The sequence below is a fragment of the Megascapheus bottae genome, chromosome 7, assembly GCF_031878675.1.
Source record: "Megascapheus bottae isolate mThoBot1 chromosome 7, mThoBot2.hap1, whole genome shotgun sequence".
Taxonomy (NCBI): domain Eukaryota; kingdom Metazoa; phylum Chordata; class Mammalia; order Rodentia; family Geomyidae; genus Megascapheus; species Megascapheus bottae.
This window is the reverse complement of record NC_143515.1, coordinates 46791577-46815652: the sequence shown is the minus strand read 5'-3', so window position 1 is coordinate 46815652 and position 24076 is coordinate 46791577. Positions and strand designations below refer to the sequence as shown.

Here is a 24076-nt window from a genome sequence, read left to right as displayed (position 1 = left end):
ACTTGAGAGGCAGTTTTTCTTCAGATAAAATTTTCATTTGAGCCCGTTGCTGGTGGATCACACCTTTAATCCTAGTTATTCAGGAGGCTGTGTTCTGAGGATCAATGTTTGAAGACAGCTTGGGCAGACAATTCAGTTTTTAAAAATCAGCCTAAATTGGGAATTGAAAATACAACTCAGGTGGAACAGCCCTTAGCCATGAGCAAAAAAGCGGAGCAAAGAGCATTACACCGATGGCTCGTGGCTGTACTCCTAGCTACTTAGGAAGCTGAGAGCTTGAGAGTTACTATTCAGAGGAAGCCAGAGCAGGAAAGTCCATGAGACTTATCTCCAGTTAATCTACAGAAAACTGGAAGTGGCCTAGCCTTGAGCAAAAGAACTCAGGGACAGTGCTCAGGCCCTGAGTTAAAGCCCCAAAATGGACAGTCAAAAAAAGCCAAGTAAGGGTTAGGATTCAAGCCCTGGTTCAGGCCCTGGGCGTGTGTACATTCACACACACATCCCTTTTGCTTTTTTTTGTTGTTGTTGTCTGTTTTGTTGTTGTTGCTGTTGTTGTTTTACATAGAATCTCATGTTTTGGCCTGGCTGCAATCTTCCTATTTGTGTTTCCTACGTAGCTGGACGGACAGGCAAGCATGTGGCACCATGCCCAGCCTTTTTTGTTGAGGGAAGGGTCTCGAGAACTTTTCTACTCTGGCTGGCCCAAAACTGTTGATTCTTCTAACCTCAGCTTCTTGCATACCTAGGTCTGCCATGCTGCCAGCTTACAACCTGTTTCCTAAATACATACAGAAAGAGCACATTCATCCACATTATTGGAAAAGAGTTTGAAGCATGGGCTGTAGGATTTGGGAGGATAGGCAGTATTGACCTCAACTGCTTATTTGTTGTTTGTGCAAGTGGAAAAAGGAGAGCCTGGTTTATACCCAACCTTCTCACTGTCCTCCGTGCTGGGGAGGTGTAGATGCCTTGAGTGGATACTTCTCCACAAGGTGGCATGAGACACAGGTGCACACCTCGCTCTCACAGATCTGCCCTGTAGTGCTGAGAATACTGAGGGGACTCAAGGCTAGTGCTCTACCACTTTAAGCTACAGTGGCACTTGGGGTTTTCTGATAGTTCATTGGAGATAGAGTCTCATAGACTTGCCTGCCCTGACTGGCTTTGAACCATGATCCTTAGATCTCAGCCTTTTGAGAATAGGTAGGATTACAAGTGTGAACCTGGCTTGTTTTTGTTTTTCCTGAGATCTCTTTGAAACTGTGAGTGGAACACCATTTAAGAAAAAGTGTCCCAGGTCTTGAAGTAAGGACAGAAGTGAAAACATTTTTCCTTTGTTATTACAGCTTCCTCCTCTGACTAATTAGCAATTAGCCAGCCTCTGCTGGTCTCATTAAATTTTGTTAATAATCAAGCATCTGTCTATAGGAACTGCCCGAACAAAAGGAAGCTCAGCTAAACATTTATGTTGCTCTTGCTAATTATCCCAAGCTATAATTATTATTTTATTATTATTATTAATTAATCATCCTTTTTGCCTCCAAATCTCAATGAAGAGCTTTTCCCTATGCCAGAGAACAGGCACTTAATCTTCCTTGGCTGTAGACATGGGGTTTCTCGGTTTGGTGTGTGGCTACTTGTAATTAGCAGAGCCAAAACAAGATGGCTCTGGAATCCACAGTGCAGAAAAAAACACATCTGGAAGCCTGATTATATGTACCTTGGCTTGCTCAACTCTTTCTTTCTGTCTATACTGATGTTGCCTGGAAGCAGGTGCAGGGATAAAATTCTTTCATCTTAAAAAAAAAAAAACTGTGGTGGTAAAACAGTTAAAGAAACTTCCTAAGTCACTGAGAAAGAAGTATTTTAGTGAAGATTTGGGATGAGAGTGTTAAGGCATGTCTTGCCATGTGTAAAGATGGTCCTATAAGCCAGGGCTCTTGGATAGGTCTGGGTGAATACACTTATCCCAGGTGCTATGCATACCTGGGAATGAGAATGTCTTTTTTCCTTAGTAGACTTCAAACAAAAACAAGCGCAGACATGGAGGATTATTTCTGATAGGGGCATCTGCATTGAATCATGTAAAACTCTCATACTGGGAATTGTTGGGAATTTAAGTTAGAGGATACCTTTAAGAGATTAACTCACAATGTTCTCATAGATGGGATAAACTTGACTCAGAACTCAAGACTGAACCTCATTTCATGGTAGGCTATAGCCTCTTGTCCTTGCTACCTATTGAAAGGAAGTATTAGTATTTGTTTACCTTACTAAGCTTATAAATGTTGTAAAAGGTTAAATATTGACTTAATAGTCTTAGGAAGAAAGATGGGAGAATTCAGAGTGGCATTTTATTTATTTTAGACTATTCATTGAAGACAGCAATTCACATACAACCTTTTGTGGTGCCAGGGAGAATTTGTTTTCCTCCAGCTTTGTATTCCTACTCATCAGTATCAGAACTATTGGAGAAACTCAGTTCTATTACCAAATAGATTGTCTATTTTATTCTCAAATGAAAATGACCTTATTTTTTTTTCAAAATGGGTATGTTTTTTTTTAAACTTTCAGCTGAGCTCTGCTTCTCTTTTTGTGTGTGTACATGCATGTATTTACACATGCTCATGTGTTTGCCTGCATGTAGGGATTGGACTCAGGGACTGGACATTATCTCTTGAGTTTTTTTGCTCAAGGATAGCTGTCTACCACATGAGGTAAGAGTCTCATGGACTTTCCTAGCTGAGGTGGCTTCAATCTGAGATCCTCAGATCTCAGCCTCTTGAATATTCAGGATTACAAATGTAAACAACTGGTGCCTGACTCTACTATTCTTTTTTTTTTTTTTTTTCTGACTCTACTATTCTTAAGCCAAACCTCCAGTCTGAACTTTTTGTAGGTTAATTAGAGATAAAGTCTTAAGGAATTGTCTGTCTGGGCAAGCTTTGAACTCTAGTCCTGAACTCTCAGTCTCCTGAGTTGCTAAGATTCCTTGGAACTCTGCCAAAGAGAATTATGTACTTTGTTATTTCCACTTATCATCCATTGATCACATAAGAATGAGTGTTCCTGTTTTTCCTGCCTTGAGTGAATGAAAAGATTTTGTCTTTCAAGTGTAAGATGGAATAGGTTTTCAGTTTTCTTTACATATACTTCCACATAGTATGCAACCATAGCAGATTATCTTTGAGCCTCCAGTGCTTACCACCTAGATCCAAGATAATTATCTTTATGGATGCTGTTGAGGAGAAATAGCTAAGCTATTCACTAAACAATAAAATGCCCCTGAATAACAAATTGGTAGAGCAATAGGCTTTCAGACTCTATCTGAATAACTAGCAATAATACTTTTCCCTTGACAAGGATATCACACCCTACCTCTAAACTGGCAAAATGACAAACAGCCAGTCCTCACACCTATTGGCAAAACCTGACTCAGTAGAGAAAAGCCTTATATTTGGTGAGGGGTAATTGGACGACATGGATGTGAGTGCACCCTTGAGGATGTCATAGAGACCTGTGTTGTCTTGTGAGGAGAGATGTACATTCCAATTTAGCAATAACTTTTAAGTGTCTAGGACAAATAAAACAGAGGTTACTTCCACCTTTGGTGTTTCCGTTTTCATTCAAAGCTTTATGCCTTAATTTGAAAAAAATATTCAGATGGCTTGTACATTATTTATGTAAATGGAGTTAAAGTATTTGTCAGTGTTCCTAATGAAAAGTTGGTTTTAATTTTTTTCCGAAGTCATTTAGTAAATACTGTAAGATGTTAATGGGTCTGCCACCCTGTCAGTTGACTAAGTTATTACTGGTAGTTGAATATGATGTTGAGTTGAATCCAGTGTTTCAGTCCTTCTTTACTAAAACAAGGCAATATACTTTATGTACTTAAGGGATCTGCCCGCCAAGACTTGGTACTATTTGGCTTAGAAAGTAATCTTGTGTAACCATTTATCATATGGGTGTGGCTAAAGAAGGCCACACAGGAAGGTGGCAGGTCTTATTTTTCAGTGCAATAGCTTTCTTTCCATTTGACAATGCCTGAGAAGTAATTAAATGAATGGACCAGTTATCTAGTGCTGTGAATTCTTAGGGACTTGGAAATATTCCTTAATTTTTTTTTTTTTTTGGATGGATCATAGGGCTTGAACTTAGCCTGGGTGCTGGCCCTGAGCTCTTCAGCTCAAGGCTACCACCCTACCCCTGAGCCTGGGCCTGGGCGTGGTCCCTGAGCTCTTCAGCACCAGGCTACTGCCCTACCCTTGAGCCAAGCTCCACTTCCCGTTTTTTAGAGTTAATGGGAGATAAGAGTCTCAGGTTCTTTTGTGCCCAGGATGGCTTTGAACGTCAATCCTCAAATCCCAGCCTCCTGAGTCACTAAACTTACAGGTGTGAGCCACCAGTGCCCAGCTACTCATGTTTGCTTTAAAAATATAATCTTTAGAGGCTGGGAGTTTGACCTAGTGGTAGAGTGCTTGCCTAGCATACACAAAGACCCGTGTTCAATTCCTCAATACCCCATACATAGAAAAAAGCCAGAAGTGGTGCTGTGGCTCAAGTGGTAGAACTCTAGCCTTGAGAAAGCCCAAGGACAGTGCTTAGACCCTGAGCCCAAGCCCAGACTGGCAAAAAAACAAAACAAACAAAAAAACCCCCATATATATGTATGTATATGTATATAAAATCTTTATTATTTTGTAAAAGCTTATCATAATTCTGTAGTTTCAAACGATGACTTGTCTTTCATTGCTGTGGTTTTCTTTGTTTGAAAATGCTAATTCTTTGGGCAGAAATTTTCACATATAACCTTATTTAGAGAACTTCTTTATTTGATTTAAGTTACCTTAGATGAAAGCTTTCATAATGAATTCATTTGGTAAATGCTACATTGTGTGTCAGAAAAAGACATCTTCGACTTTCCTTTCCTGTGTTTCCTATTTAAGAAAAGAGCTCATGGGCTTTAGCATTTTGGATTCAATGACTGACAGTAAATAGCCATCAAGAAAGGCTGTGGTTGGTGCAGTTACCCATGGGCTGCACTGGCACTGGGCTTCTGTGCCACAGAATATCCTTGGGTCTTAAATGTCCTTGACTTTTAGGGGTGTGTTGGGTGTATGAGAGAGAGGAATGGCCTTCCTTCAGTACTCTTAACCCTAATTCTTTTGATCTTAATTCTGGAGATCTGGAAAAGGTTAAAAATAATCATTAGCAAGGGCTAGGATATACAGAATCTTTTTTTTTAATTCTAAATGAGCACAAATGTGTTCCTCATTGTGTGAAAAAAAATAAAATAAGCATGGGCAAATTCAAATTTTGGTTCACTTCCATTGATTTCCAAGCTCCTGCAATAACAAGCCTCCAGTTTAACTTTGGAAATGAAATGTAGTCATTGCATAAAGACCTCGAGGTCCACCATGAACTGCTTGGTGAACTCTGCTGTTCGTGTGATGGCGAAATTGCTCATAGCACATTTCTTAGAATGTATCCTTGTCCTTAAACCATGCATGACTACAGATGATTCTAACTTGACTGGTGTATTTGTGTGTCCCATGGTTAACTGGTTTAGAATATTTATTGCTTTTTAAAAATATAGTATTGCTTAGATTATAAAAACAAATCACAAGATGAAGTTTGCTGACTTCTGTTTTTAATTGATCTTTGATATCATGAAGCATCTGACTTCAGATGGATTGTCATGATTTTTATCCTTCTCATTTCAGGAAAGTAATATTTTGTTTTCTTTAGTGTGAACAGGGCTTTGAGACCTAATTTGGGGGAGGGAAGGGAAGAGATGGGGGAGAAGTGGAGAGAGGCTGGTCCTGGGCTTGCTCAGGCCCTGGGCACTGTCCCTGAGCGTTTTCACTCCAGGATAGCACTCTACTACTTGAGCCACAGCTCTGCTTTCAGCTTTTTGGTGTTTAATTGGAGATAAGAATCTCATGGGCTTTATTTCCCTGGGCTGGCTTGAACCACAGATCTGAGTAGCTAGGATTACAGGTGTGAGCCACCAGTGCCTGGAGGCTTTGAGATACTTTAGGATTAATATGAAGATAGGTTTTAATCCTGGTTGCATCTTTGCTAGCAACATGTACTCAGGAGAGTCATAGAAACCTTTCTCTACTGTTGTGTTGAAAAGAGATAATAAGAAACAAGATGTTCATGAAGTACCTATCATAGCACCCACTGGTACATAGAAGCAGAATAGGGTTCATTCCATCCCTTCTGCAGTCCCCAGCTATTTCTTTCCTCTGTGTGTTTTGACTTGTGTCACCCATTTTTAGTCAGTAGTTTGGTTATCATGTTTTTTAATGCAATCCAGTTTCTCTGTCCTGAGAATGTTTACTTGAAGTTTGAGGTTATGACTCAAGCATAGAACACCTTTCTAGCAAGTACAAACTCAGTACTGCTGAAAGAGTACATTTACTTTCTCCTGTTTGTGGCACTTATTTTTAATTCCTCACCCTAGCTTTTACAACACAGATTATGTGTTAGTTAAAAGATCATTTGAATTTAAAGGAAATCCTCACCCTAGCCTCAGCTGCTTATGGACTGCAACTTTTTTTGGTCAGTCATGGGACTTGAACTCAGAGCCTGGGCACTGTCCCAGAGCTCTTTTGCTCAAGGCTAGTTAGTGCTGTACCACTTTGAGTTGCAGTGCCACTTGACGATATGAGTCTCATGGACTTTCCTACCTGTGCTGGCTTTGAACCACAGCCTCTGAGTAGCTAGGATTACAGGCGTGAGCCACCAGTGCCTGGAGGATTATGACTTTAAGGAGGTCACAGTACAGTGTCCTCGTGGAGGTGGTCTTCTTACAGGTTTCCTCACAGTGACTTTGTTTCCACACTGATGAAAAAGCATGTTGCTCATCAGCAAGCTGGTGTCACTAGCTGAGCCATATACCAGGAGCAGTTAACACAGTGTTCACAGTTGCTTTGTGGTTTACACGTCAGACTTAGTCAGCCGAGACTTGCCTGCTGCATGAGCATTTAGCCCAGATGTTGACATGTATGTTTTGTCCATGAAGTTGGTTAAACTGCAAGGGAAATGTTTTAACTCTATTTATAGTCAAACTAGCAAACATGAATTAAAGACCCCTAGATTAATCTGCCACCTGAGGCCTTTTCACTAAAAGATTAGTTTCCTTCCTCTTGTTCATTCAAGATAACAGTTTGATTCTCTACTATCCATATAGCCAGTTGCTGGTTTCCGGTTTCCTGCTCTGTGTTATTTTGTATGTTTCTCCAGGGAAATGGTTTATTTTTTAAGCTAAAGCACACAGGAGAACTCCACCCTATCATACTCTTTTGTTTTAAATTAAGATTCTTCCTTTTTAAAATTTTAAACAACTCAGGGATGGATAAATCCTGTTAAAAGTCTTGTTAAGGGATGCCCTTGTTTGTTTTTTAAACTTTACAGTTTTATAGTGAAAATTGCTCAGAAACAAAACACAATAAAATTTTGGGGAAAATGTCTCATCTCTTAAAGTTGTCTTTGAACTTCATTTAATCTGACAGATAATACCACACAATTACATTTTTATCATAGTTCAGCACTGAGAAGCAGTTATAAGAAAATGCAGTCATAAGAGATTTGTTATATAATGGAAACATTTAACTGCATATGGTCTGCCTATGTGATTGGGAATTTTCTCAATTTCTAGGGAGCCACTAGAAGCAGCAGCAGCAAGATTTCACCTATTAAACCTTGAAGGTTTGCCTATTCATTCAGCAGTGGTTTGATTGTATGCACACTCTTCCAGTTATATGCTATGGCTCTAAACAGCCATAAAACTGAACCCTACCCTTGATACAGTTTCAGTACAATTGAGGAAACAGGGTAGTATTTGAACAAAAAGATGAAGGGTAGACCACACTGGCTCTCTTGGAAGAAGTTAATTTTGACCTAGTTCTCAAAGCAAGACTAAAAGAAGAGAATATCTTCCAGGTAGTAAGTAAAGGTGGGGAAACAAGAACACATATCAAAAGAGTGCAGAACATGTGGCAGACAAGCAGCCAAGTTCTTGGATGAAGTTGGTGCCTTAGGAGTGACCACTCAGGATCTTTGGACACAGGCACAGAGAAATGGATTCTAATGTTTAGCGCAGAGTCATTGAAAATTTTAGTATAGTAGTACAGCTTTGAAAAAAAAAAACATTTGGGAAGTGTGATAGTGGCAGTGATACTTAAAGTGGCTGTGAAGAGGCACAGGACAGGGAACCTCAGAAGTTGATGGAGGCAGGACCAGAAGTCACACCCTGGTTGTGTCCAGGACATTTCTTCCAAATATCCAAAAATGCATTGCAGAATCATTCTCTTTGCAGTTGATTCCATATCCATTTTTTTCTTATTTTTAATTTTGCAGTTTTCCTAGCTAGACTTCCAGTTCACTGAGTGAAAATGAGCCTTAACTTAGACATATAATGTGCATTTTGAAATATTGCAGTTTATTAATACTCTCAGTATATTTTCAGGTTAGACAGCTTTAAGTAACAAGTTATGGGCATATGTTTGAAGAACGATTGCTTTATCATTTCCCTTTGACTGCTTCTCAGCTTCCATTCATACAACTCTTTTTCCTGTTTTAAACCCAGTTCTATATCCAACTTGGTTATGTCTGTGCAAAGCAAAAACTGCCCTTAATGACCTTTTTTTCTTAGAGCAGAAAGATGCCGCCCAGTCAGTCTCAATAACACAGTGTCCTGCTCACTGTAGGTGTTAATGTTTTATGTAATTTGGATCATAGTAACAGTGTTCATTTTTCTAGTAAGTAAAACATTCTTCAGCTGTCCAGTCTTGATAATGGCCATTACCTAGAAAGAAAAGAAGTAGCCATGTACCACTGGCTCAGCCTGTAATTCTGGCTATTTAGGAGGCTGAGCTCTGAGGATGGTAGTTTGAAGCCATCCTAGATAGGAAAAGTCCCTGATACTTTTTTTGGGGGGGGGGAGGGGCAGCTGGTCCTGGGTCTTGACAGTTGCTGTGAGGGTTTAGTGAGCTTTGAGAAAGTATCCATTGCTGTGCAGTTGCATGATGGCATCAGTACAGGCCACCTGCAATAAAATTGCATTACCAGAACCAGTATCTCTAATAGGATTTCACTTCCAGCTCACTCCTTCAGGAGTTAAACGCTGCTGTAAATGTTCCCACTTGCAGAAGCAGACATTCTTCCTGACTCCTATCCTCATGGCCATGTAGGCCACTTACCTGCTTCTCACATGGAAAGTTTCTGGTTCTTTTTCAGTTTTTTTCCCTTGCTTTTGCACTTTCACTCTCTGAGTGGTTTAGAGCTGCATCTGCCTTCAGAGCTAGGTTGTGTTGATAGGTGTGTGATGGCCAGGCTAAGGAGTGAAAGTGGCCTTAAGTATATTTTTGGCTTTTCTATATTTTCATTTCGAAGACTGGGTGATAAGCAGTGTTTAAGTCTGAATGCTTTACATCTAAAGATTGAGAAAGAGGCCTTCTCCTCCCCAACACCCCCCCCATCATCAGCCTCAAAATGCCACAGTGGCAGATCTAGTCTGGTGATACCATCCCATCAGTTGGAGTGTTAGTGATTGAAGATACACTTTGCAGAAATAAGAACTTGGATTAGGATGGAGGATTCGAAATCTTGCATCAGGAAAAGGTCCTTCTCCCCCTCCCCCCCAACAGGAGACATTTGTTACTCTGTAGTGATTGAGAAATTTGGCTGGAGCCAGCCTGATTGGGCAATTGTGAGGATTGTAAAGTATTTAGACCCACTGCCTGGGGCATAGTGAGGGTTAAGTGAATGCTACTTTTTTTTTAAAGAATAAATCCTTGTCTTTCCTTCTTTCATACTATCTCCTGCCACATACTTGTAGTTTCACCCAGTATTTGCTTTTATATATGGACCCAAATGTTGAAAAGTTTTTTGTTTTTGAAAGAAAGCTGACTGAGATGACTTCTGAAGGCTTGCTCAGCCTGAAGATGGTCTAATTTCATCATCGCTGGTAAATTCCTCTATTGTGTGAATTGATGAGAATGTCTCTTTGTTTCACAGTGGGGTTTAATGAGCAGACAGAATAATCTGGACATGTTACTGTATACTTTATGTCCTTCTATTTGATACTGGACTGTCATTTGGTGAGTCCCTGTTATATATAATATTGTATAATGTGAGGAAGGTAGGGGCAAACACAACTGAGAGATAGCCACAGATACCAGAAACCCTGTTCCTTAGAGAAAAGTGTGAAGCAGCACTGACCAGGAACCTGCAAAATGGGGTTTGGCTGTGTCAGCTTCCTGGAGGGAGAGGAGATACAGGCATGCATTCATTTAACAGTAGCCCTAGAAGGTCCTGAAAAAACAAGAGGGAAATGGAAAGGGCACAAGCAACAGGAATGTTTATCATACTGACCCAGACAGAGCTCCCAGCATTCCTGGCACTCTGCTGCTCCTCAGCTTTGCACCATGCTTTTTGTAGAATTAATAGAGCCTGAAGGCAGGGAATTTCTGCTGCCATCAAGCCAACATGCAAGCCATAAAGCTCAAAAAGCCTTTGATGTGGTCAAAGAGGATGATGAATAATAACCTCCTAACTTGAGTTTCCTTCTCCTGGGCTTGTAGTCTGACCAACTACTAATGCCAGCTGCCATCCATATAAGCTTACAATTTTGAAGTAATATTTTAGGCTGATAATTTGTTGTAGGTTGCGGGGGAGCTATCCCCTGTACTACAGGATGTTTAGCAGCAGCCTGATCTGTGCCCTCTAGATGCTATTGTTAAATGTCCCGGTGGGGGACACCCCGGTTTAAAAAAACAAAAAAAAAACACAGATCACTATGGATCTTGTAAGGACTACCTTTCCACCCCAGCAACGCTGCATCATGTTCATAGAACTTCCCTCCACCTCTCTTTGAGCCTGGAAACCTCCTATGGTTGTCTCCTACCCTCTAAGCCAAGAGCCTCCTGTCCTTCCCTGCCTATTTTCCCCAGCCTCCCTGGGTTGGAAATGCAGGGATGATGTCATTTTGCCTTTCCAGGGAGCATAGAACAAAGGATTGGGTCTCCCAGCCCTGGATCCTCATCCAGTAACTAGATCACTTGGTGGTGGGCTTCCTTCTCCCTCTCCCAACTTCCGCCTTCAGAAGTGTTGCTTGACATGAGTACTCAATTGTAGGACACACTAGCTGTCTCTGCTAAGTTGTTTTCTTGACCCCTTCCTCTGTGATCAAGGTGTTGATCATGTCTGGTCCCTGAGCAGAATCAGTCTTCCTGCCTTTTTCAGCCAGAGGAGCTTAGGGCCTGTGTGATTTTCCTAGTCCTCTTTACACTCCTGAAGCCAGTGGGGCATACAGCAGCCTCAGGGAGCCTTTCTTTGAGAAATCGGAGTCTGTTTTATTTCAATTCAGTTCTTCTTGCCCTGCCACTCACCCTCACCCCACCCCCTGCCCTTAAGTTTGCTTTTTTTTTTTGTGGGTAGGAGGGTTGGTATTGGACTAGAACTCTTCAGAGCAGGTTTGAAGCGAATTCTCAGAATTTTCTCATTAAAAAAAATAAATAAAAATAAAATAAACCTGCTATTGCAGCCGACAGTGTTTCTTTATAATGGCAGATTCACCTAAAGTAGAGGAATCTATTTTGCTTCTCCCTTTTCCCCCTACCCCCGCCCCAGTACTTTAATTCAAGCATGCTTTCCTTTAGATCTTGCTTACTTGATAGGTTGGGTGTGGTAATAACTTGGAGTCTCAAACCTTTCATTAAGAGCCTAAGATACCCATCAAGGACTTTATTAGACATTTTCCAACCCAGTATGGTACATAAAGGATATTAAATTTTTTTTCCCAATTAGTTGGCTCTAAATACTATGTGAATCAGGAGTTACTTGCCTCCTGGGTAGAGACCATCTGTGAAATGTCCCCAGCAGAAGCTTAATGTGTCTGTATTCTACAACCTTCCTCTTTCAAAACAACCAACCTTAGGCCAGAAAAGGCAGCTCCCCACACTGTGGAGTAGTGAAGTTATCATTCATCACAATGATGGTGTGATTAATAATACATGTGGTCTTGTCTAAGTGACAGTGTGCCTCTCACTTCCTTCCTCAATCTGCCTGTTTGATCCTTTGTTTCTGGTTGGCCTTTGTCCCTCTGCAGCCATTCCATCTGGTAAGGCTTTTTCTTTAGGAAAGGAAAGGCTCAAGGAGCTGCCGACAGTAGCAGGTGACCAGGTGCCTCAGTGAGTCCTCATTAGCTTACTTGTCAGGTTGTCAGCAGTAGTAAAGTCTCATAGAATGGCCCTCTGCCTCACTCCTTGTGGTGGGGTTGACAGTGACCTCAGCAAAATCTTCCAAGCAAACCTTTCTACAGCATGGGGTTGTTTGCTATCTCTTCAGCCAGCCTAGGAAACCTTAGGCCACCAAGTATATGCCCCATTCACAAGATTGGCTTTTCCATGCTACTCAGTGGTTTTGAAATCCATTAGAAATAACAAACTATCTGCTCCTTTTGTGAAGTCATGCATAAACATCTTTCTGGGTTTGTATTTACACTAGGAGGATGAGTAGTTCTTGGGTTCTTGTAGGATTAAACATACCTAATTGGCATTTGGGTAGCTCTGTAGGTAGCAGTGTCAAGGAGTGTTGGTGGTTGACCTAGGGAATCTTGGATGTCTGTTGAAGATACTCATCTGTCTGAAGTTAAAACATTCTGCAGAGACAAGACTGTGTGGATGTGGAAGGCTAGTTCTGCCTTAAATATCTATAGAGGTTTATCACCTAGACACCACTGAGACTTCAGACACAACACTGATGAGATGGCTCAAACTACAACGAACATAAATCAGCATCTGCCTTTTCAATGAATATGAAGATGATCATTTAGTCTGCTTACTTGGTAGAAGAGGGCACTGAAGCCAGGGTCTCAACACATTTTTGTTAAAACCCTAGTTATAGACCCTGGCCCTCCTGATGACTTTGTACTGTTTGTACTCCAGATTACTTTGTACTTTACCTTGTGGCCTGCCATTTTCTGTGATCCATAACACATGTGACATTGATTGCAAATGAAAGTTATGAGTAACTTGATCCTTTTTCAAAGTGTTGCCTAAGTTTTTGTTCATGAAGAAAACAATTTTGTTTTTCTTCCCCACATCGTTTTATATACTATGTGCTTCCCTCATACTCACTTTGAAGGAATAGTAGCTGAACATGTGTTAAACACGTTTCAAATGTTCTACTAGTTAGATACTGTACTTGACAGAAGCACTGCAGTGGCCTGTGTTGTCATCTACAGGGAGAGGAGGGAAGGAAATAGAGGGAGGGAAGGAACACTCAGCCAGCAGTAAACCTGGAGATTGCCTTGCTCAAGGAATGACTCCTTTTCTGTATTTCTATAGAGATACCTGCACTTAACAGGATGTAAGTGGAGGTTTCATTGGAGCTTACTTTTGCCAACTCCACTCCTATTGGTATACCCCTGCACTGCCAGCACCCAGTTGGTGGTAAATTGAGTTCTTCCTCTGTTTACAGATGAACGTGAAGCTGTACAAAAGAAGACCTTCACCAAATGGGTCAACTCTCACCTTGCCCGAGTGTCCTGTCGGATCACAGACCTGTACACTGACCTTCGGGATGGGCGGATGCTCATCAAGCTGCTGGAGGTGCTCTCTGGAGAGAGGCTGGTACGTAGGAATGGTAGTTGAGTGTCTTTTCCCAGAGTAGAAAAATAGCTTTTTTCAGAAATCATGTGAACTTGTCTCTTGTTGAATTCCACAATTAATAGTCCTCACAAAAGGGAATCTTGAGCTTTTGGGGAAAGCTCCAGTGTCACATTCTGAGTGTGGGTGATAGTTTTGAAACATAATAAAGAAGAATCGTTCTGGTAATTTGTGAGGTTGCTGCTTTTGGTCAGAAAGATCTTGGCTAGTGTCCCTGTTATAAACAAAGCACAGAAGCAGAAGGGCTGGGCCTGGACACAGATGAATCCATATCCTATATGAGATCATGGGATGATTTCTAAATTTGTATCTTACTGATTCTCTGGAAAATCTGAGCTGCCATCTCAAGGTGGCAAGAATTGACTGATTCTCTTTATTTCTTTCCTTCTCCTTTTTTGTTTTAAGGGTGGTGGTGGAGATTGGTATTTTGTTGTTTCCTTGGGAACTGAGCATTTAATGAATTCACCTCACCCTCGTGGAGAGGAAAAATTCCAGTCTGCAGTGAAACCATCACTGTTCCATTTCCCATAGCTGCTTAGGCCTCTCCTACTAGGACTTTTGTTCATGCATTTCAGACCACAGAAGCTTAAACCAGTCACTGTGGCTGACCCAACAGGTTTTATCTCTCCTTGCCTTGAAGACATATACCTGTATTTTCTACCAGAGCACTTGCTAGGTAGTGGTGGGATTGAGCCAAGAGCTCACGCCCAGGGTTAGAGCCCACATCTGCACTGACCTCACCAGGAAACTATGATGCCAGTGGTTGGCAGGGCTTCCAGAAAGCTATATTTTTAACTTGATCTCCACCCTGTAACTTGACAGCCATAAGAGGGTTTTCTCCGACCACACACACGGGAGCCAAGGTTGTACCTTTCCCTAATATTTCCCACAGATACAATTGCATCTCTGAACTCGAAGAAAAATAAGCATTTTTATAGCTCTTTGCCCCTTTGTTCAAGACCTGGCTCTGATGGAAGATAGTGGGAAGTTCCGTGTTGTAGGTACTGAGTTGTTGGTTCTTGGTGCCTGCAGATGTTACTGCCTTTTTTCTGTCATAGCTTATAGGTCAAACTAGACAGAGAATCCCTTCAAACCACAGTGGTTACCAGAAGGCAGTGGTTTATGATAAGGGAGGTAGGAGCAGTGCCCTACTCCTGGAGGGAAAATGTTACCTTTGGCCTTTTGTTTCATTTTCTTGAAGCAAGACTACTTGTTTGATAGTGTCTGTTAGAACTGCCGTAATATGCAGCTTAAAAAATATAATTTTGATAACCAGTATTTTTCTTCTCTACCACTTTTTTTTTTTTTTTTTTTTGCCAGTCCTGGGCTTGGGCTCAGGGCCTGAGCACTGTCCTTGGACTTTCTCAAGGCTAGAGCTCTACCACTTGAGCCTCAGCACCACTTCCGGCTTTTTTCTATGTATGTGGTACCGAGGAATCGAACCCGGGTCTTCATGCATGCTAGGCAAGCACTTTAACCACTAGGCCAAACTCCCGGCCTCTCTCTACCACTTTTTTTAATTTACCTCTTACCTTTCAATCTAGTATGATTGTTGATTTTTTTTTTCTTTGAAAGCTGAAAAAATTCATTCAGGTCACATGAATAGAAATAAGTTGGAACATTTATTTGTATTCCAGTGTGGTGCGGTCTTCTAGCCTGTAAGGAGTAAATTGTTTACTTTTGAACAGTAATGATGATAGATGGCATCAGGCCCATTTTCCTTCCCCCCCCCACCCCGGTTGGTTGTGGGGCTTAAACTCAGGGCCTGAGTCCCTGTCCCTATGCTCTTTTGCTCAAGGATAGCACTCTGCCACTTTGAGCCAGAGCACCACTTACAGTTTTCTGGTGGTTAACTACAGATAAGAGTCTCACCAACTTTTCTTCCTAAGCTGGCTTTACGATCCTCAGATCTCAGCCCCTAAATTGCAAGGGTGAGTCATGAGCACCTGTCTCCCTTTTATTCTGAATAGGACAACCAAAATTTTATCAGGGAGGGGAAATTATGAATACCTTCCACTCCTATTTGCTACTAGCAATATTTTTATTTTTGCAGTGACCCAGAGACCTAGGTCTAGAGATGAAAAAAGGAAGATGGCTGCCATCTCCACTCTCTTAAGCAACCAGCATCAGAAATTCTGGTTAGCAGTGATATAACAGTTTGTAAAACCCCAAGAGCTCTAACTTCTTTTGCTATCCATTTCTGATAGCCACCCTGGATAGAAGCTGGATAGTCCATTTGCTTGTATTCCAAGCATACTGTAGGTACAGTGAGCTAACCAACTTGTTCATTTGAACTGCAGATTTGTAGGATCTGTTTGTAAGGAACATAAACCACACTCTGCCTTCAGCTTCTAAGATTGTTAGGCCTTAAGTTAGAGACCTTCCTAGCTGGAACCAGAATCTCTCCCTGAGGCTTAGACCAAAAGATCCTTGCATATTCAGATTCCAAAACTAATGAGGTGATTACCGCTTCCAGGCCAGAGTAAATTAGTGTCCACAGCTAACTGTGCCATCAGATAACATTTAGCGCCAGGCTTTCTGCACCAGTGATCTGAAACTCTGGGTAACGTAAACATTTGCACTCCATCTGGACTCCTGTTTTAGGAGACTGGTGCTTTACCACCAGCTTGGCAGTTAATAATAGATAAATGTTTGAAGACCTGGATGATCCAAATTTACTGTGTTAATTGAGTGCTAGATTCCTTTACAGAGGTGTGTGTGGGGGGGGGAGAGGGAGAGATTCTTTACAAATGGACTCTAAAAAAAATGTTCATTTAATTACCCCTAAAATTACAGTGTAGGAACCAGGAGTTTAGTCTAGTGGTAGAGTGCTTGTCTAGAATGCACAAAGACCCGGGTTTGATTCCTCCGTGCCACATACACAGAAAAATCTGGAAGCGGTACTTGGATCAAGTGGTAGAGCGCTAGCCTAAAGACAGTGCACAGGCGCTGAGTTCATGCTCTAGGACTGCCCCCCCCCAAAAAAAATTGTTTTGTTTTTTTTTTTCCATTGTCACCTCACCTTGGATTTTGCCTCAGTACAATTTGAGTCAAGTTTGAATGGGTTTTAGGATGTTATTTGTGTTGTCACAGAACTTGATTCAGATACACTAGAGACCAGAAAGTTCCATCTGCCATCCTGGCTTGGGCAAGCTCTGTGTCCAGTGTCTTTCTTCCCTGTTTTGTTTCGTTTTGTTTTTTGGTCTTGGGAACGTCAGCTTATGGAGCAATGGGGCCATGTCAAAAACTAGCTGATGATTTTCTGAATTCACTATATGAGCTGTCAGATTTCAAAATTCTCTAAACAGCATAGGCCTGTCCTTTCTTTAGTGGCCCATTGGCAAGTAAAAATATAAGCACAAACCTGGTCCTAGTCACTCTGTTTGCATCTTGGCCTCAGAGTCAGAGAAGAATGAGACTTGAAGGAAGTATTGAGATGTAGAAGGAAAGGAGCCCCCTCCAGTAGTATCTGTAGGCCTGCATCTGGGTAGTAACGGTTATGCAGAAGTCATTAGCCTAGAGTAAGGGCTTGCCTGTGCTTGCCCTCCTCCCTTTGTGGGGCTTCTACAGAGAATACTTCCAGGGAAGATGGCAAGTGCTTTGCCTTGCTCCTGTCACAATAAGCTCACCTCTGAGATTGTTGGGAGCCCGAGTGGAATCAAACTGTACCTTGATTTGCATCAGACAATGGCTTTATTGTCTTATTGTTTTCTGGCCTTATTCTGTTTAAATGACCTGAGATTTACCATATGAATGTAACACCTGGAAGTTCCCTGGGTCTCAAGGAGGGTAGAAGCTGGAGTAAAAAATAAACGAGGCAGTCTTTACCTGGACTGCGGACATCCCGGACCCGGTGTGTCTGTCTCTCTTCTATTTCTTCCTAATCCTTGCCCACTATTTCAGGAACCCCAATCTGCGAACCCTGGTTTGCTGCCGGTTGGCCCCGGCATGAGATCGCTTTTCCAAAGGCCTCAGTTCTCTTCCCAAACCCTGACATTTCCAACCACAGACACTACTAGTTTTTGCTTGCCCATTGTTTCCTACTATTGTCTTCATGATGTTTTGATTGCGTGTTCCATTAGTCTCTAAAGAAGGAAAAAAAAAGTGAAACAGTCATTTGTTTTTCTTTTGTAAACATTAATTCTAAAACGGGCTAAGTGGGTAGGTTTACCATATTTGTTAAGCCTTAAATCTACATTGAACTGCTCTAAGAAAGGCTTTTCATAAAGTGTGTGTGGAGAGACCATACTGGCCTGTATTATTTGTTGAAACATGGTTTTGTGGCCAGTCCACAAAACCTAGCTGTTTGTCCTAAATATAATCTGAAAAAAAATTTAGTTTTGTTCTAAACAACCAGCCACCAACAACATGCCTCACATGTGAGTGACTCTTCTGCTCCGCTCTGTGTAACTTACGTTCCATGGCTAGAAGACACTGTCATTCAGACTGAGGGACCATCAAGACGAGGGAGTGGCATGTAGAGAAGATTAGGCTGTCACTTTCCAGGGCTGATCTTCTGTGCAGCAATTCATTCCTTGAAGAAGCAGGGCTCTGGGTGGCTTTGGAGTTTCTTAGGACCTCAATGAGGAGGGTGGAGAATGGGAATTACTAAGTGGGGCAGGATGGTCTGTCTACTCAGGGGCCTATCAAAATACATTGCTTGGGGCCAGGTGTGTAGCCTAGTGGTAGAGTGCTTGCCTAGCATGCACGAACACCTGGGTTCAATTCCTCAGTACCACATACATAGAAAAAGCCAGGAGTGGCACTGTGGGTCAAGTGGTAGAGCACTAGCCTTGAGAAAACTCAAGGACAATGCCCAGGCTCTGAGTTCAAGCCCCAGGATTGTTCTAAAGGAAACCAAATGGGCTTCCTAGGGGGAAGTATTCTTTCTTCAGGTTCTAATTATTCCACAGTTGTGTAAATCCCAAAGCCTGGCAGAGTATAGACCCACACCCAAAACTTCACAGGTAGTTGGGAAGAGCTAGGATCTTGGAAGGACCTTCCTCCCTTTGCTCTCTGGGGACTTCAAGTCCATGCAGGGGAATTAATGTAAGGCCACACTAACTTGAGGCAGGGCTTGGACTTGTGGCTCTACTAAGCAATTAAAAAAGTATATTTTCATACTCAAAAGGCCTCACAGTTTCCTCTCCTTTGAAGTAAGAAAAAGGATGGGCCTGGGGCAAAGATGTTGGTAAAGATTCAGAATAAAAAGGGGACCTTGGGAAGGAAAAACAGGAAAATGTCTGCAGAAAACACACAGCAGGGATCATGGTATGGGAAATAAAAGGAAGCCTGTTAAAGTGATTTAACAGAAGATCACTAAAAATAGGCATTTCCTGCTTGGTGTGGTGGCTCATGTTTATAATCCTAGCTGCTCAGGAAGCTGAGATCTGAGGACCATGGTTCAAAGCCAGCCCAGGCACAAAAGGACCTGAGACTCTTATCTCCAGTTAACCTCTAGAAAATGAGAAGTTTCTAGCTCCAGAGGTATGGCAGTAGCCTTGAGGTGAAGAGCTCAGGGACAATGCCCAGGCCCAGAGTTCAAGCCCCATGATCTCCCCCCACCCCCCCCAACACACAAATTTAAAAAATAAATACTCCTTTTGAATAGCCTCCCTGCCTTCAAAGCCCTTCTTGGATCTCAGGCCCATGAGCCTGGTATCTTATTGATCCATGTGAATGGCAATTCTGACTGTCTTATCAGAAAGACATGGGATAGAAATGCACGTGTTGCCATGGGAACAGGCCCATGCCACACTAGGAATCTGATGGTAATTAACAGAGGCAAGGCACAAGATGCTGCTCTTCTTGGCAGAATTAGCCACTCCCTGTGGGAGGCTTCAGAATGTGTTTATTACTGGATGCACCCCACCCCTCCCGTTGTGTTCCATTTGCACCACTGTTACCTTCTTCCTTTTGAGAAGATGAAGCTCAGATAAAAAAGAAGCTCAGTTAGATAAATATAGCTCTTACAAAGGAAAAGAACACTGCCAGATAGGACCTGAGACTTTTCCTTCCTTTCACATGGAAATGCATACCACTCTTCCTTGCATTTTGAGTTCCATGCTCTTGGTATAATATACAAAGGAGCTGTAGAATCTTAGGTCATCACATTTAGGAACTGGGCAGATGACTTCATCTCTCTGGGCCATCATATCCTCATCTGTAAAATGACATAAATGGAGATTGAAAAGTTAGTATGTGGCCCTATCTCTAAGCCACCTAGCTGAGAGGTGAACGCTGTGGTGCTCCATAAATGGTAGCCAAGTATTTTTGGATCTTGGAAGTTGTACAGTTGATAAACATGTTTCTTTGTATAGCTGTGAGGTTATCACCTTTTGAAATTAATTTATTGTAATTATCACTTTGAGAGACTCATTTAAGTGAATAAGACATAGATGATGGAACTTGGGCGTTTTTCCTTCTTCTGGGATTTAACCCAGAGCTTCACATGCAAGCAAGTGCTTTACCACTGAGCTTCATACTAAAGGCCTTATTATTATTATTGTTGTTGTTGTTGTTATTGTTATTATTATCATTATTTAATTTTGAGATAGGGTCTTGATAAATTGCCCAGGCTAGCCTCAAACGTATGATGTTCTTGTATCAGCCTGTTGGTAGCTAGGAGTTAAAGTGTGTGCCGCCATGTCCTGCACTATGTTGTACCAACAACGCATCACCAAACCTTGCCATGTCTCTTTGTGGTAAGTGGGGGGCAAATGGTCCATTGATGACAGATGAGCATCAATTATGAAAGTGAGGAAAGCACTTTGAAATGTGAGGGTGTTCTAGTGAAGTCATAAGTAATTTGACTCAAACAATACTTGACCCAGTATGAATTCCTTACTGCTGTGTAGCAGTTAATAGTTAATCTTAGAATTATAATGTGTAGAACTTCCCCTGGATGTCCATGTTTTCACATCTTATCACCATCTAGTCCTCTTCTAGCCATATTTTTTTCTCTACTATTTTTCCCTCTTTTTTCTTCCCCTTTTCCCGTATCATTCCCTTTCCCTTTTCTTCCTTTCTTTAGAATTCAGAATTTAACATGGTCTGTCAGGATTGGGAGAATAATATGGTTATCCCTATAACTGGACTGTACACAGCTCTTCTAGTTCTAAGTTTGCTTTTCAGCCGATACACATCAGTGTTTCTAGTTCTTCCTGGGAGAGTTCTAGACTCCTGGGATTCTTGTGGTGGACAGAGAGATGTGTTGTTGTTTGATGTATAGTGGCATAGGGAAAGAAGAGTCCCCCTCATTTTTTGTTGGGCCTGGAACTTGAACTCTAAGCCTGGGGATAGTACTAGAGCTCTTCAGCTTAAGGCTGAAGACAATGCCCCTTGGCCTGGGCATTGTCCCTGAGTTCTTCAACTCAAGGCTACCACCCTACCTCTTGAGCCATAGCGCCACTTCCAGTTTTCTGGTGGTGAATTGGAGAAGAGTCTCATGGACTTTTTAGTGCCCAGGCTGGCTTTGAACTGCAATCCTCAGAACTCTAGGCATGAGCCACCATGCCCAGCTAAGAGTCCCCTTTCGTAGGTAGAATTTTTTGAAGAAAATTGTTTGAGGTGCGCTTTGCTAGTAGAAAGACATTAGATTTAAGAATATCACAAGGGCTGAGAGTATGGCTCATGCTGGCACATGACAGTCGGCACAGGCCCTGGTTCAAACCAAAGAAACTGGGGGAAAAGCCCAAAACACCAAAAATAGCATCATGGTTAACCATTTTACTTAGAAACCAGATGAGATAATTGTCAGAAGTCCCATTTTACAGATAGTTAAGTGAAACTAGAAACTGTCATGTTGATCTGAGTCATTTATTACTTATACAACATTGCCCAGCAAAAACATGACGTATAAATCTAGTTTACTCCTGTTGAATACTTTTGAAAGTGTAAAGATCAGGAACAATAGGAAGGTTATACACTATTAAAAGGAAAGCAGGACTTCTTACTTCCTAGTCTTGGTATGATCTGCAAGGGAAACACAGATTTTGTTGTCACTTCTTTCTTTAAAAAAATGTATTATAAAGATGATACACGGGTTAGAGTTACATAAGTCAGGTAATGAGTGCATTCTTTTGGGGCAATGTCACTCCTTCCCTCTCCATTTTATTTCCATTGGTCAGAATATGTTTGCAGACCATTTTGATTTATGTCCCCTTGTCTCTCATGCCATCATTCTTCAGATGGCCGGTCTTTGATGACTAAATTTGTATCCACATTTGGAGTGGACAACATCTAGTTCATCTAGTATTGCCTGTTAGCACTACGGTGCCATCCCTGGAATACGTACCGTACTTCTTCAACCTATGGGAAAGCTCCATCTCTTCCTTTCTGTGTTGATTTATAAATGCATACACATTCCACTGAGGTTTTATACTTTGCTATTGGTGTAAAGGAGATACTGACAGGACTTTGTCTACTGCATTCATTTGAATGTGAACCAGGCTAAGTGATTATTTGAGATCTCGGTTTTCTGGGGTGGAGAGGAGGAAACCACTGTATTCTGCTATGGTGATGATCATGCCCATCTATTTAGGAAATGACTTTTCTGGTGGAGGTGCACTCACAGGGGATTTACACCTGCTACACCAGCATAATATTTCGCCTTTGAGCTGGAGGAGCACCAGGAGATGGTCACTTCACTGTCCCACTCCTTGGGTACATAAACATGGCAGAGACCAGAAGGTTGGGGGGAAGGGGAGAGAAGGGAGGTGTGGAGAAGTGAGGGGAGGGAAAAGAAATGGAGGATAGTAGAAAAACAGCTTCTGAATAGCAGGAAGAATTACCAGAAGCCTCTTTCCCATAATTGACATGCCTTTCAGAAGGGCACCTATTCCTTCCCTTGTCTTTAAACAAGAGTTTAACCAAGAACCTCATTCCACTATGAGGCCACCTAGGGATGAGAGCAGAGGCTCCTGTGTGTAGGCACTAGCTTAGCCAGAATTGACAGGTGATCCAGGAGATGAGGAGCAGAAACCGAAAGAACACCGGCGGGTCATGTGCTCATCACCAGAGCAGCAGCCTTACCTACTTCACTAGGGCGCACACACACATCTCCCAGGAGAGGAGACCTGCTATCACAGTTGACTTAGGAAGCTGGTGGATGGACCTTGGAAAGAGAGACCACCATCAGCTTACAGAAAAAAGCAGAACTTAAGATTGAAGTTTTCTCCTCCTATTTCATCTCACAGGTAACGGTTTTCCTGCCTCATCTGATAATTCCATTTTCATGCACAAATACCAGTTTTTAATAGTTCCCAAATTCCTAATTATCTTGTACTTTTGAAGTTTCTAAAAAGATATTCTCCTTTATCTTTTCTTGGATGTATTGAAGGCTGTCGTTATGTGCAAAGCTTGGTTTGTAGGGACATTTACCATTGCTGTTTGACAGAATTTATGGCGTCTTTAATTCTTATTTCCTGAATGGGAAACAGGAAATGTTTCTTTTTCTATTTCTCCCTACTTTAACCCAGTGACACTAAAATAAATTCTTGCTAAAACTTTGAAAAGAAGCAAAATTTACTAGTTATGTAAGGCCTTCATTTGTGACCTTATTTCCTTGGTGTCAAAGTAAATTCTTTCATTCTGTGTATTCTGTTTGTGTAAGAGAAAGGAAAGTAACAATTGTCTTGGGATTCAGCAGACTTGATATGGCCACTCGTCAGCCAAGTAACCTTCCTACACTGTTTTCTCGCTGGTAAGTAACTGAGGCTATTAACCACAGAGGAAAAGCAGGAAATGGAGAAGATACTCGCACAGGGCTGGCTGCCACCTTTACCTTGATATGCATCTCCATTTCTCTGCGCGGCCAGTTGATTTGTGTGTGGATGTTCACAGTACACATGCCTTATGCTCAGAACGGACCCAAACGCCCCTGAGAGTAATGTAGCAGAAGCCCAAAGCATGGTTTTTGCTCTCAAAATAACAAAACTAGCAGTCACATTAGAAGTTACTAGAACAATAAAAGAAGCAAGCAATAGTAAGTCTGGGCTTTGTGGTCCAGACCACCAACCAGAGTGTGAAATTTTGAGGAAAGAGATCTGCGAGAACTGGATGGTTGGAAGATGTGTCCTGACTGGAGCCTTGGAAGTTGAGTGAGCCACAGTGAGGTGGCTATGGAGAGGAGCCTCTGGGCAGCTAGGCTGAATGCATTCTTGTATGATTTCTGGTTTTTTTGTTTTTTGTCAGTCCTGGGCTTGAGCTGAGGGCCTGAGCACTGTCCTTGGACTTTCTCAAGGCTGGAGCTCTACCACTTGAGCCTCAGCACCACTTCCAGCTTTTTTGTATGTATGTGGTACCAAGGAATCAAACCCGGGTCTTCGCGCATACTAGGCAAGCACTTTAACCACTAGGCCAAACTCCCGGCCCCTTTGAATGCATTCTTATGTTGG

The 24076-nt window shown here is 41.9% G+C and overlaps 1 protein-coding gene across 2 annotated transcripts in view; it reads left to right on the top strand.

Annotated features, from left to right (window-relative positions):
- The window catches only part of Sptbn1 (spectrin beta, non-erythrocytic 1), a 169482-nt gene that overhangs the window by 90094 nt on the left and 55312 nt on the right, over positions 1-24076 (top strand). For both annotated transcript variants that reach the window (XM_090336921.1, XM_090336923.1), the window contains one exon: positions 13492-13643. In XM_090336921.1, coding sequence (XP_090193047.1) covers positions 13492-13643 — 152 coding nt within the window. The remainder of the gene's footprint in view (positions 1-13491; positions 13644-24076) is intronic.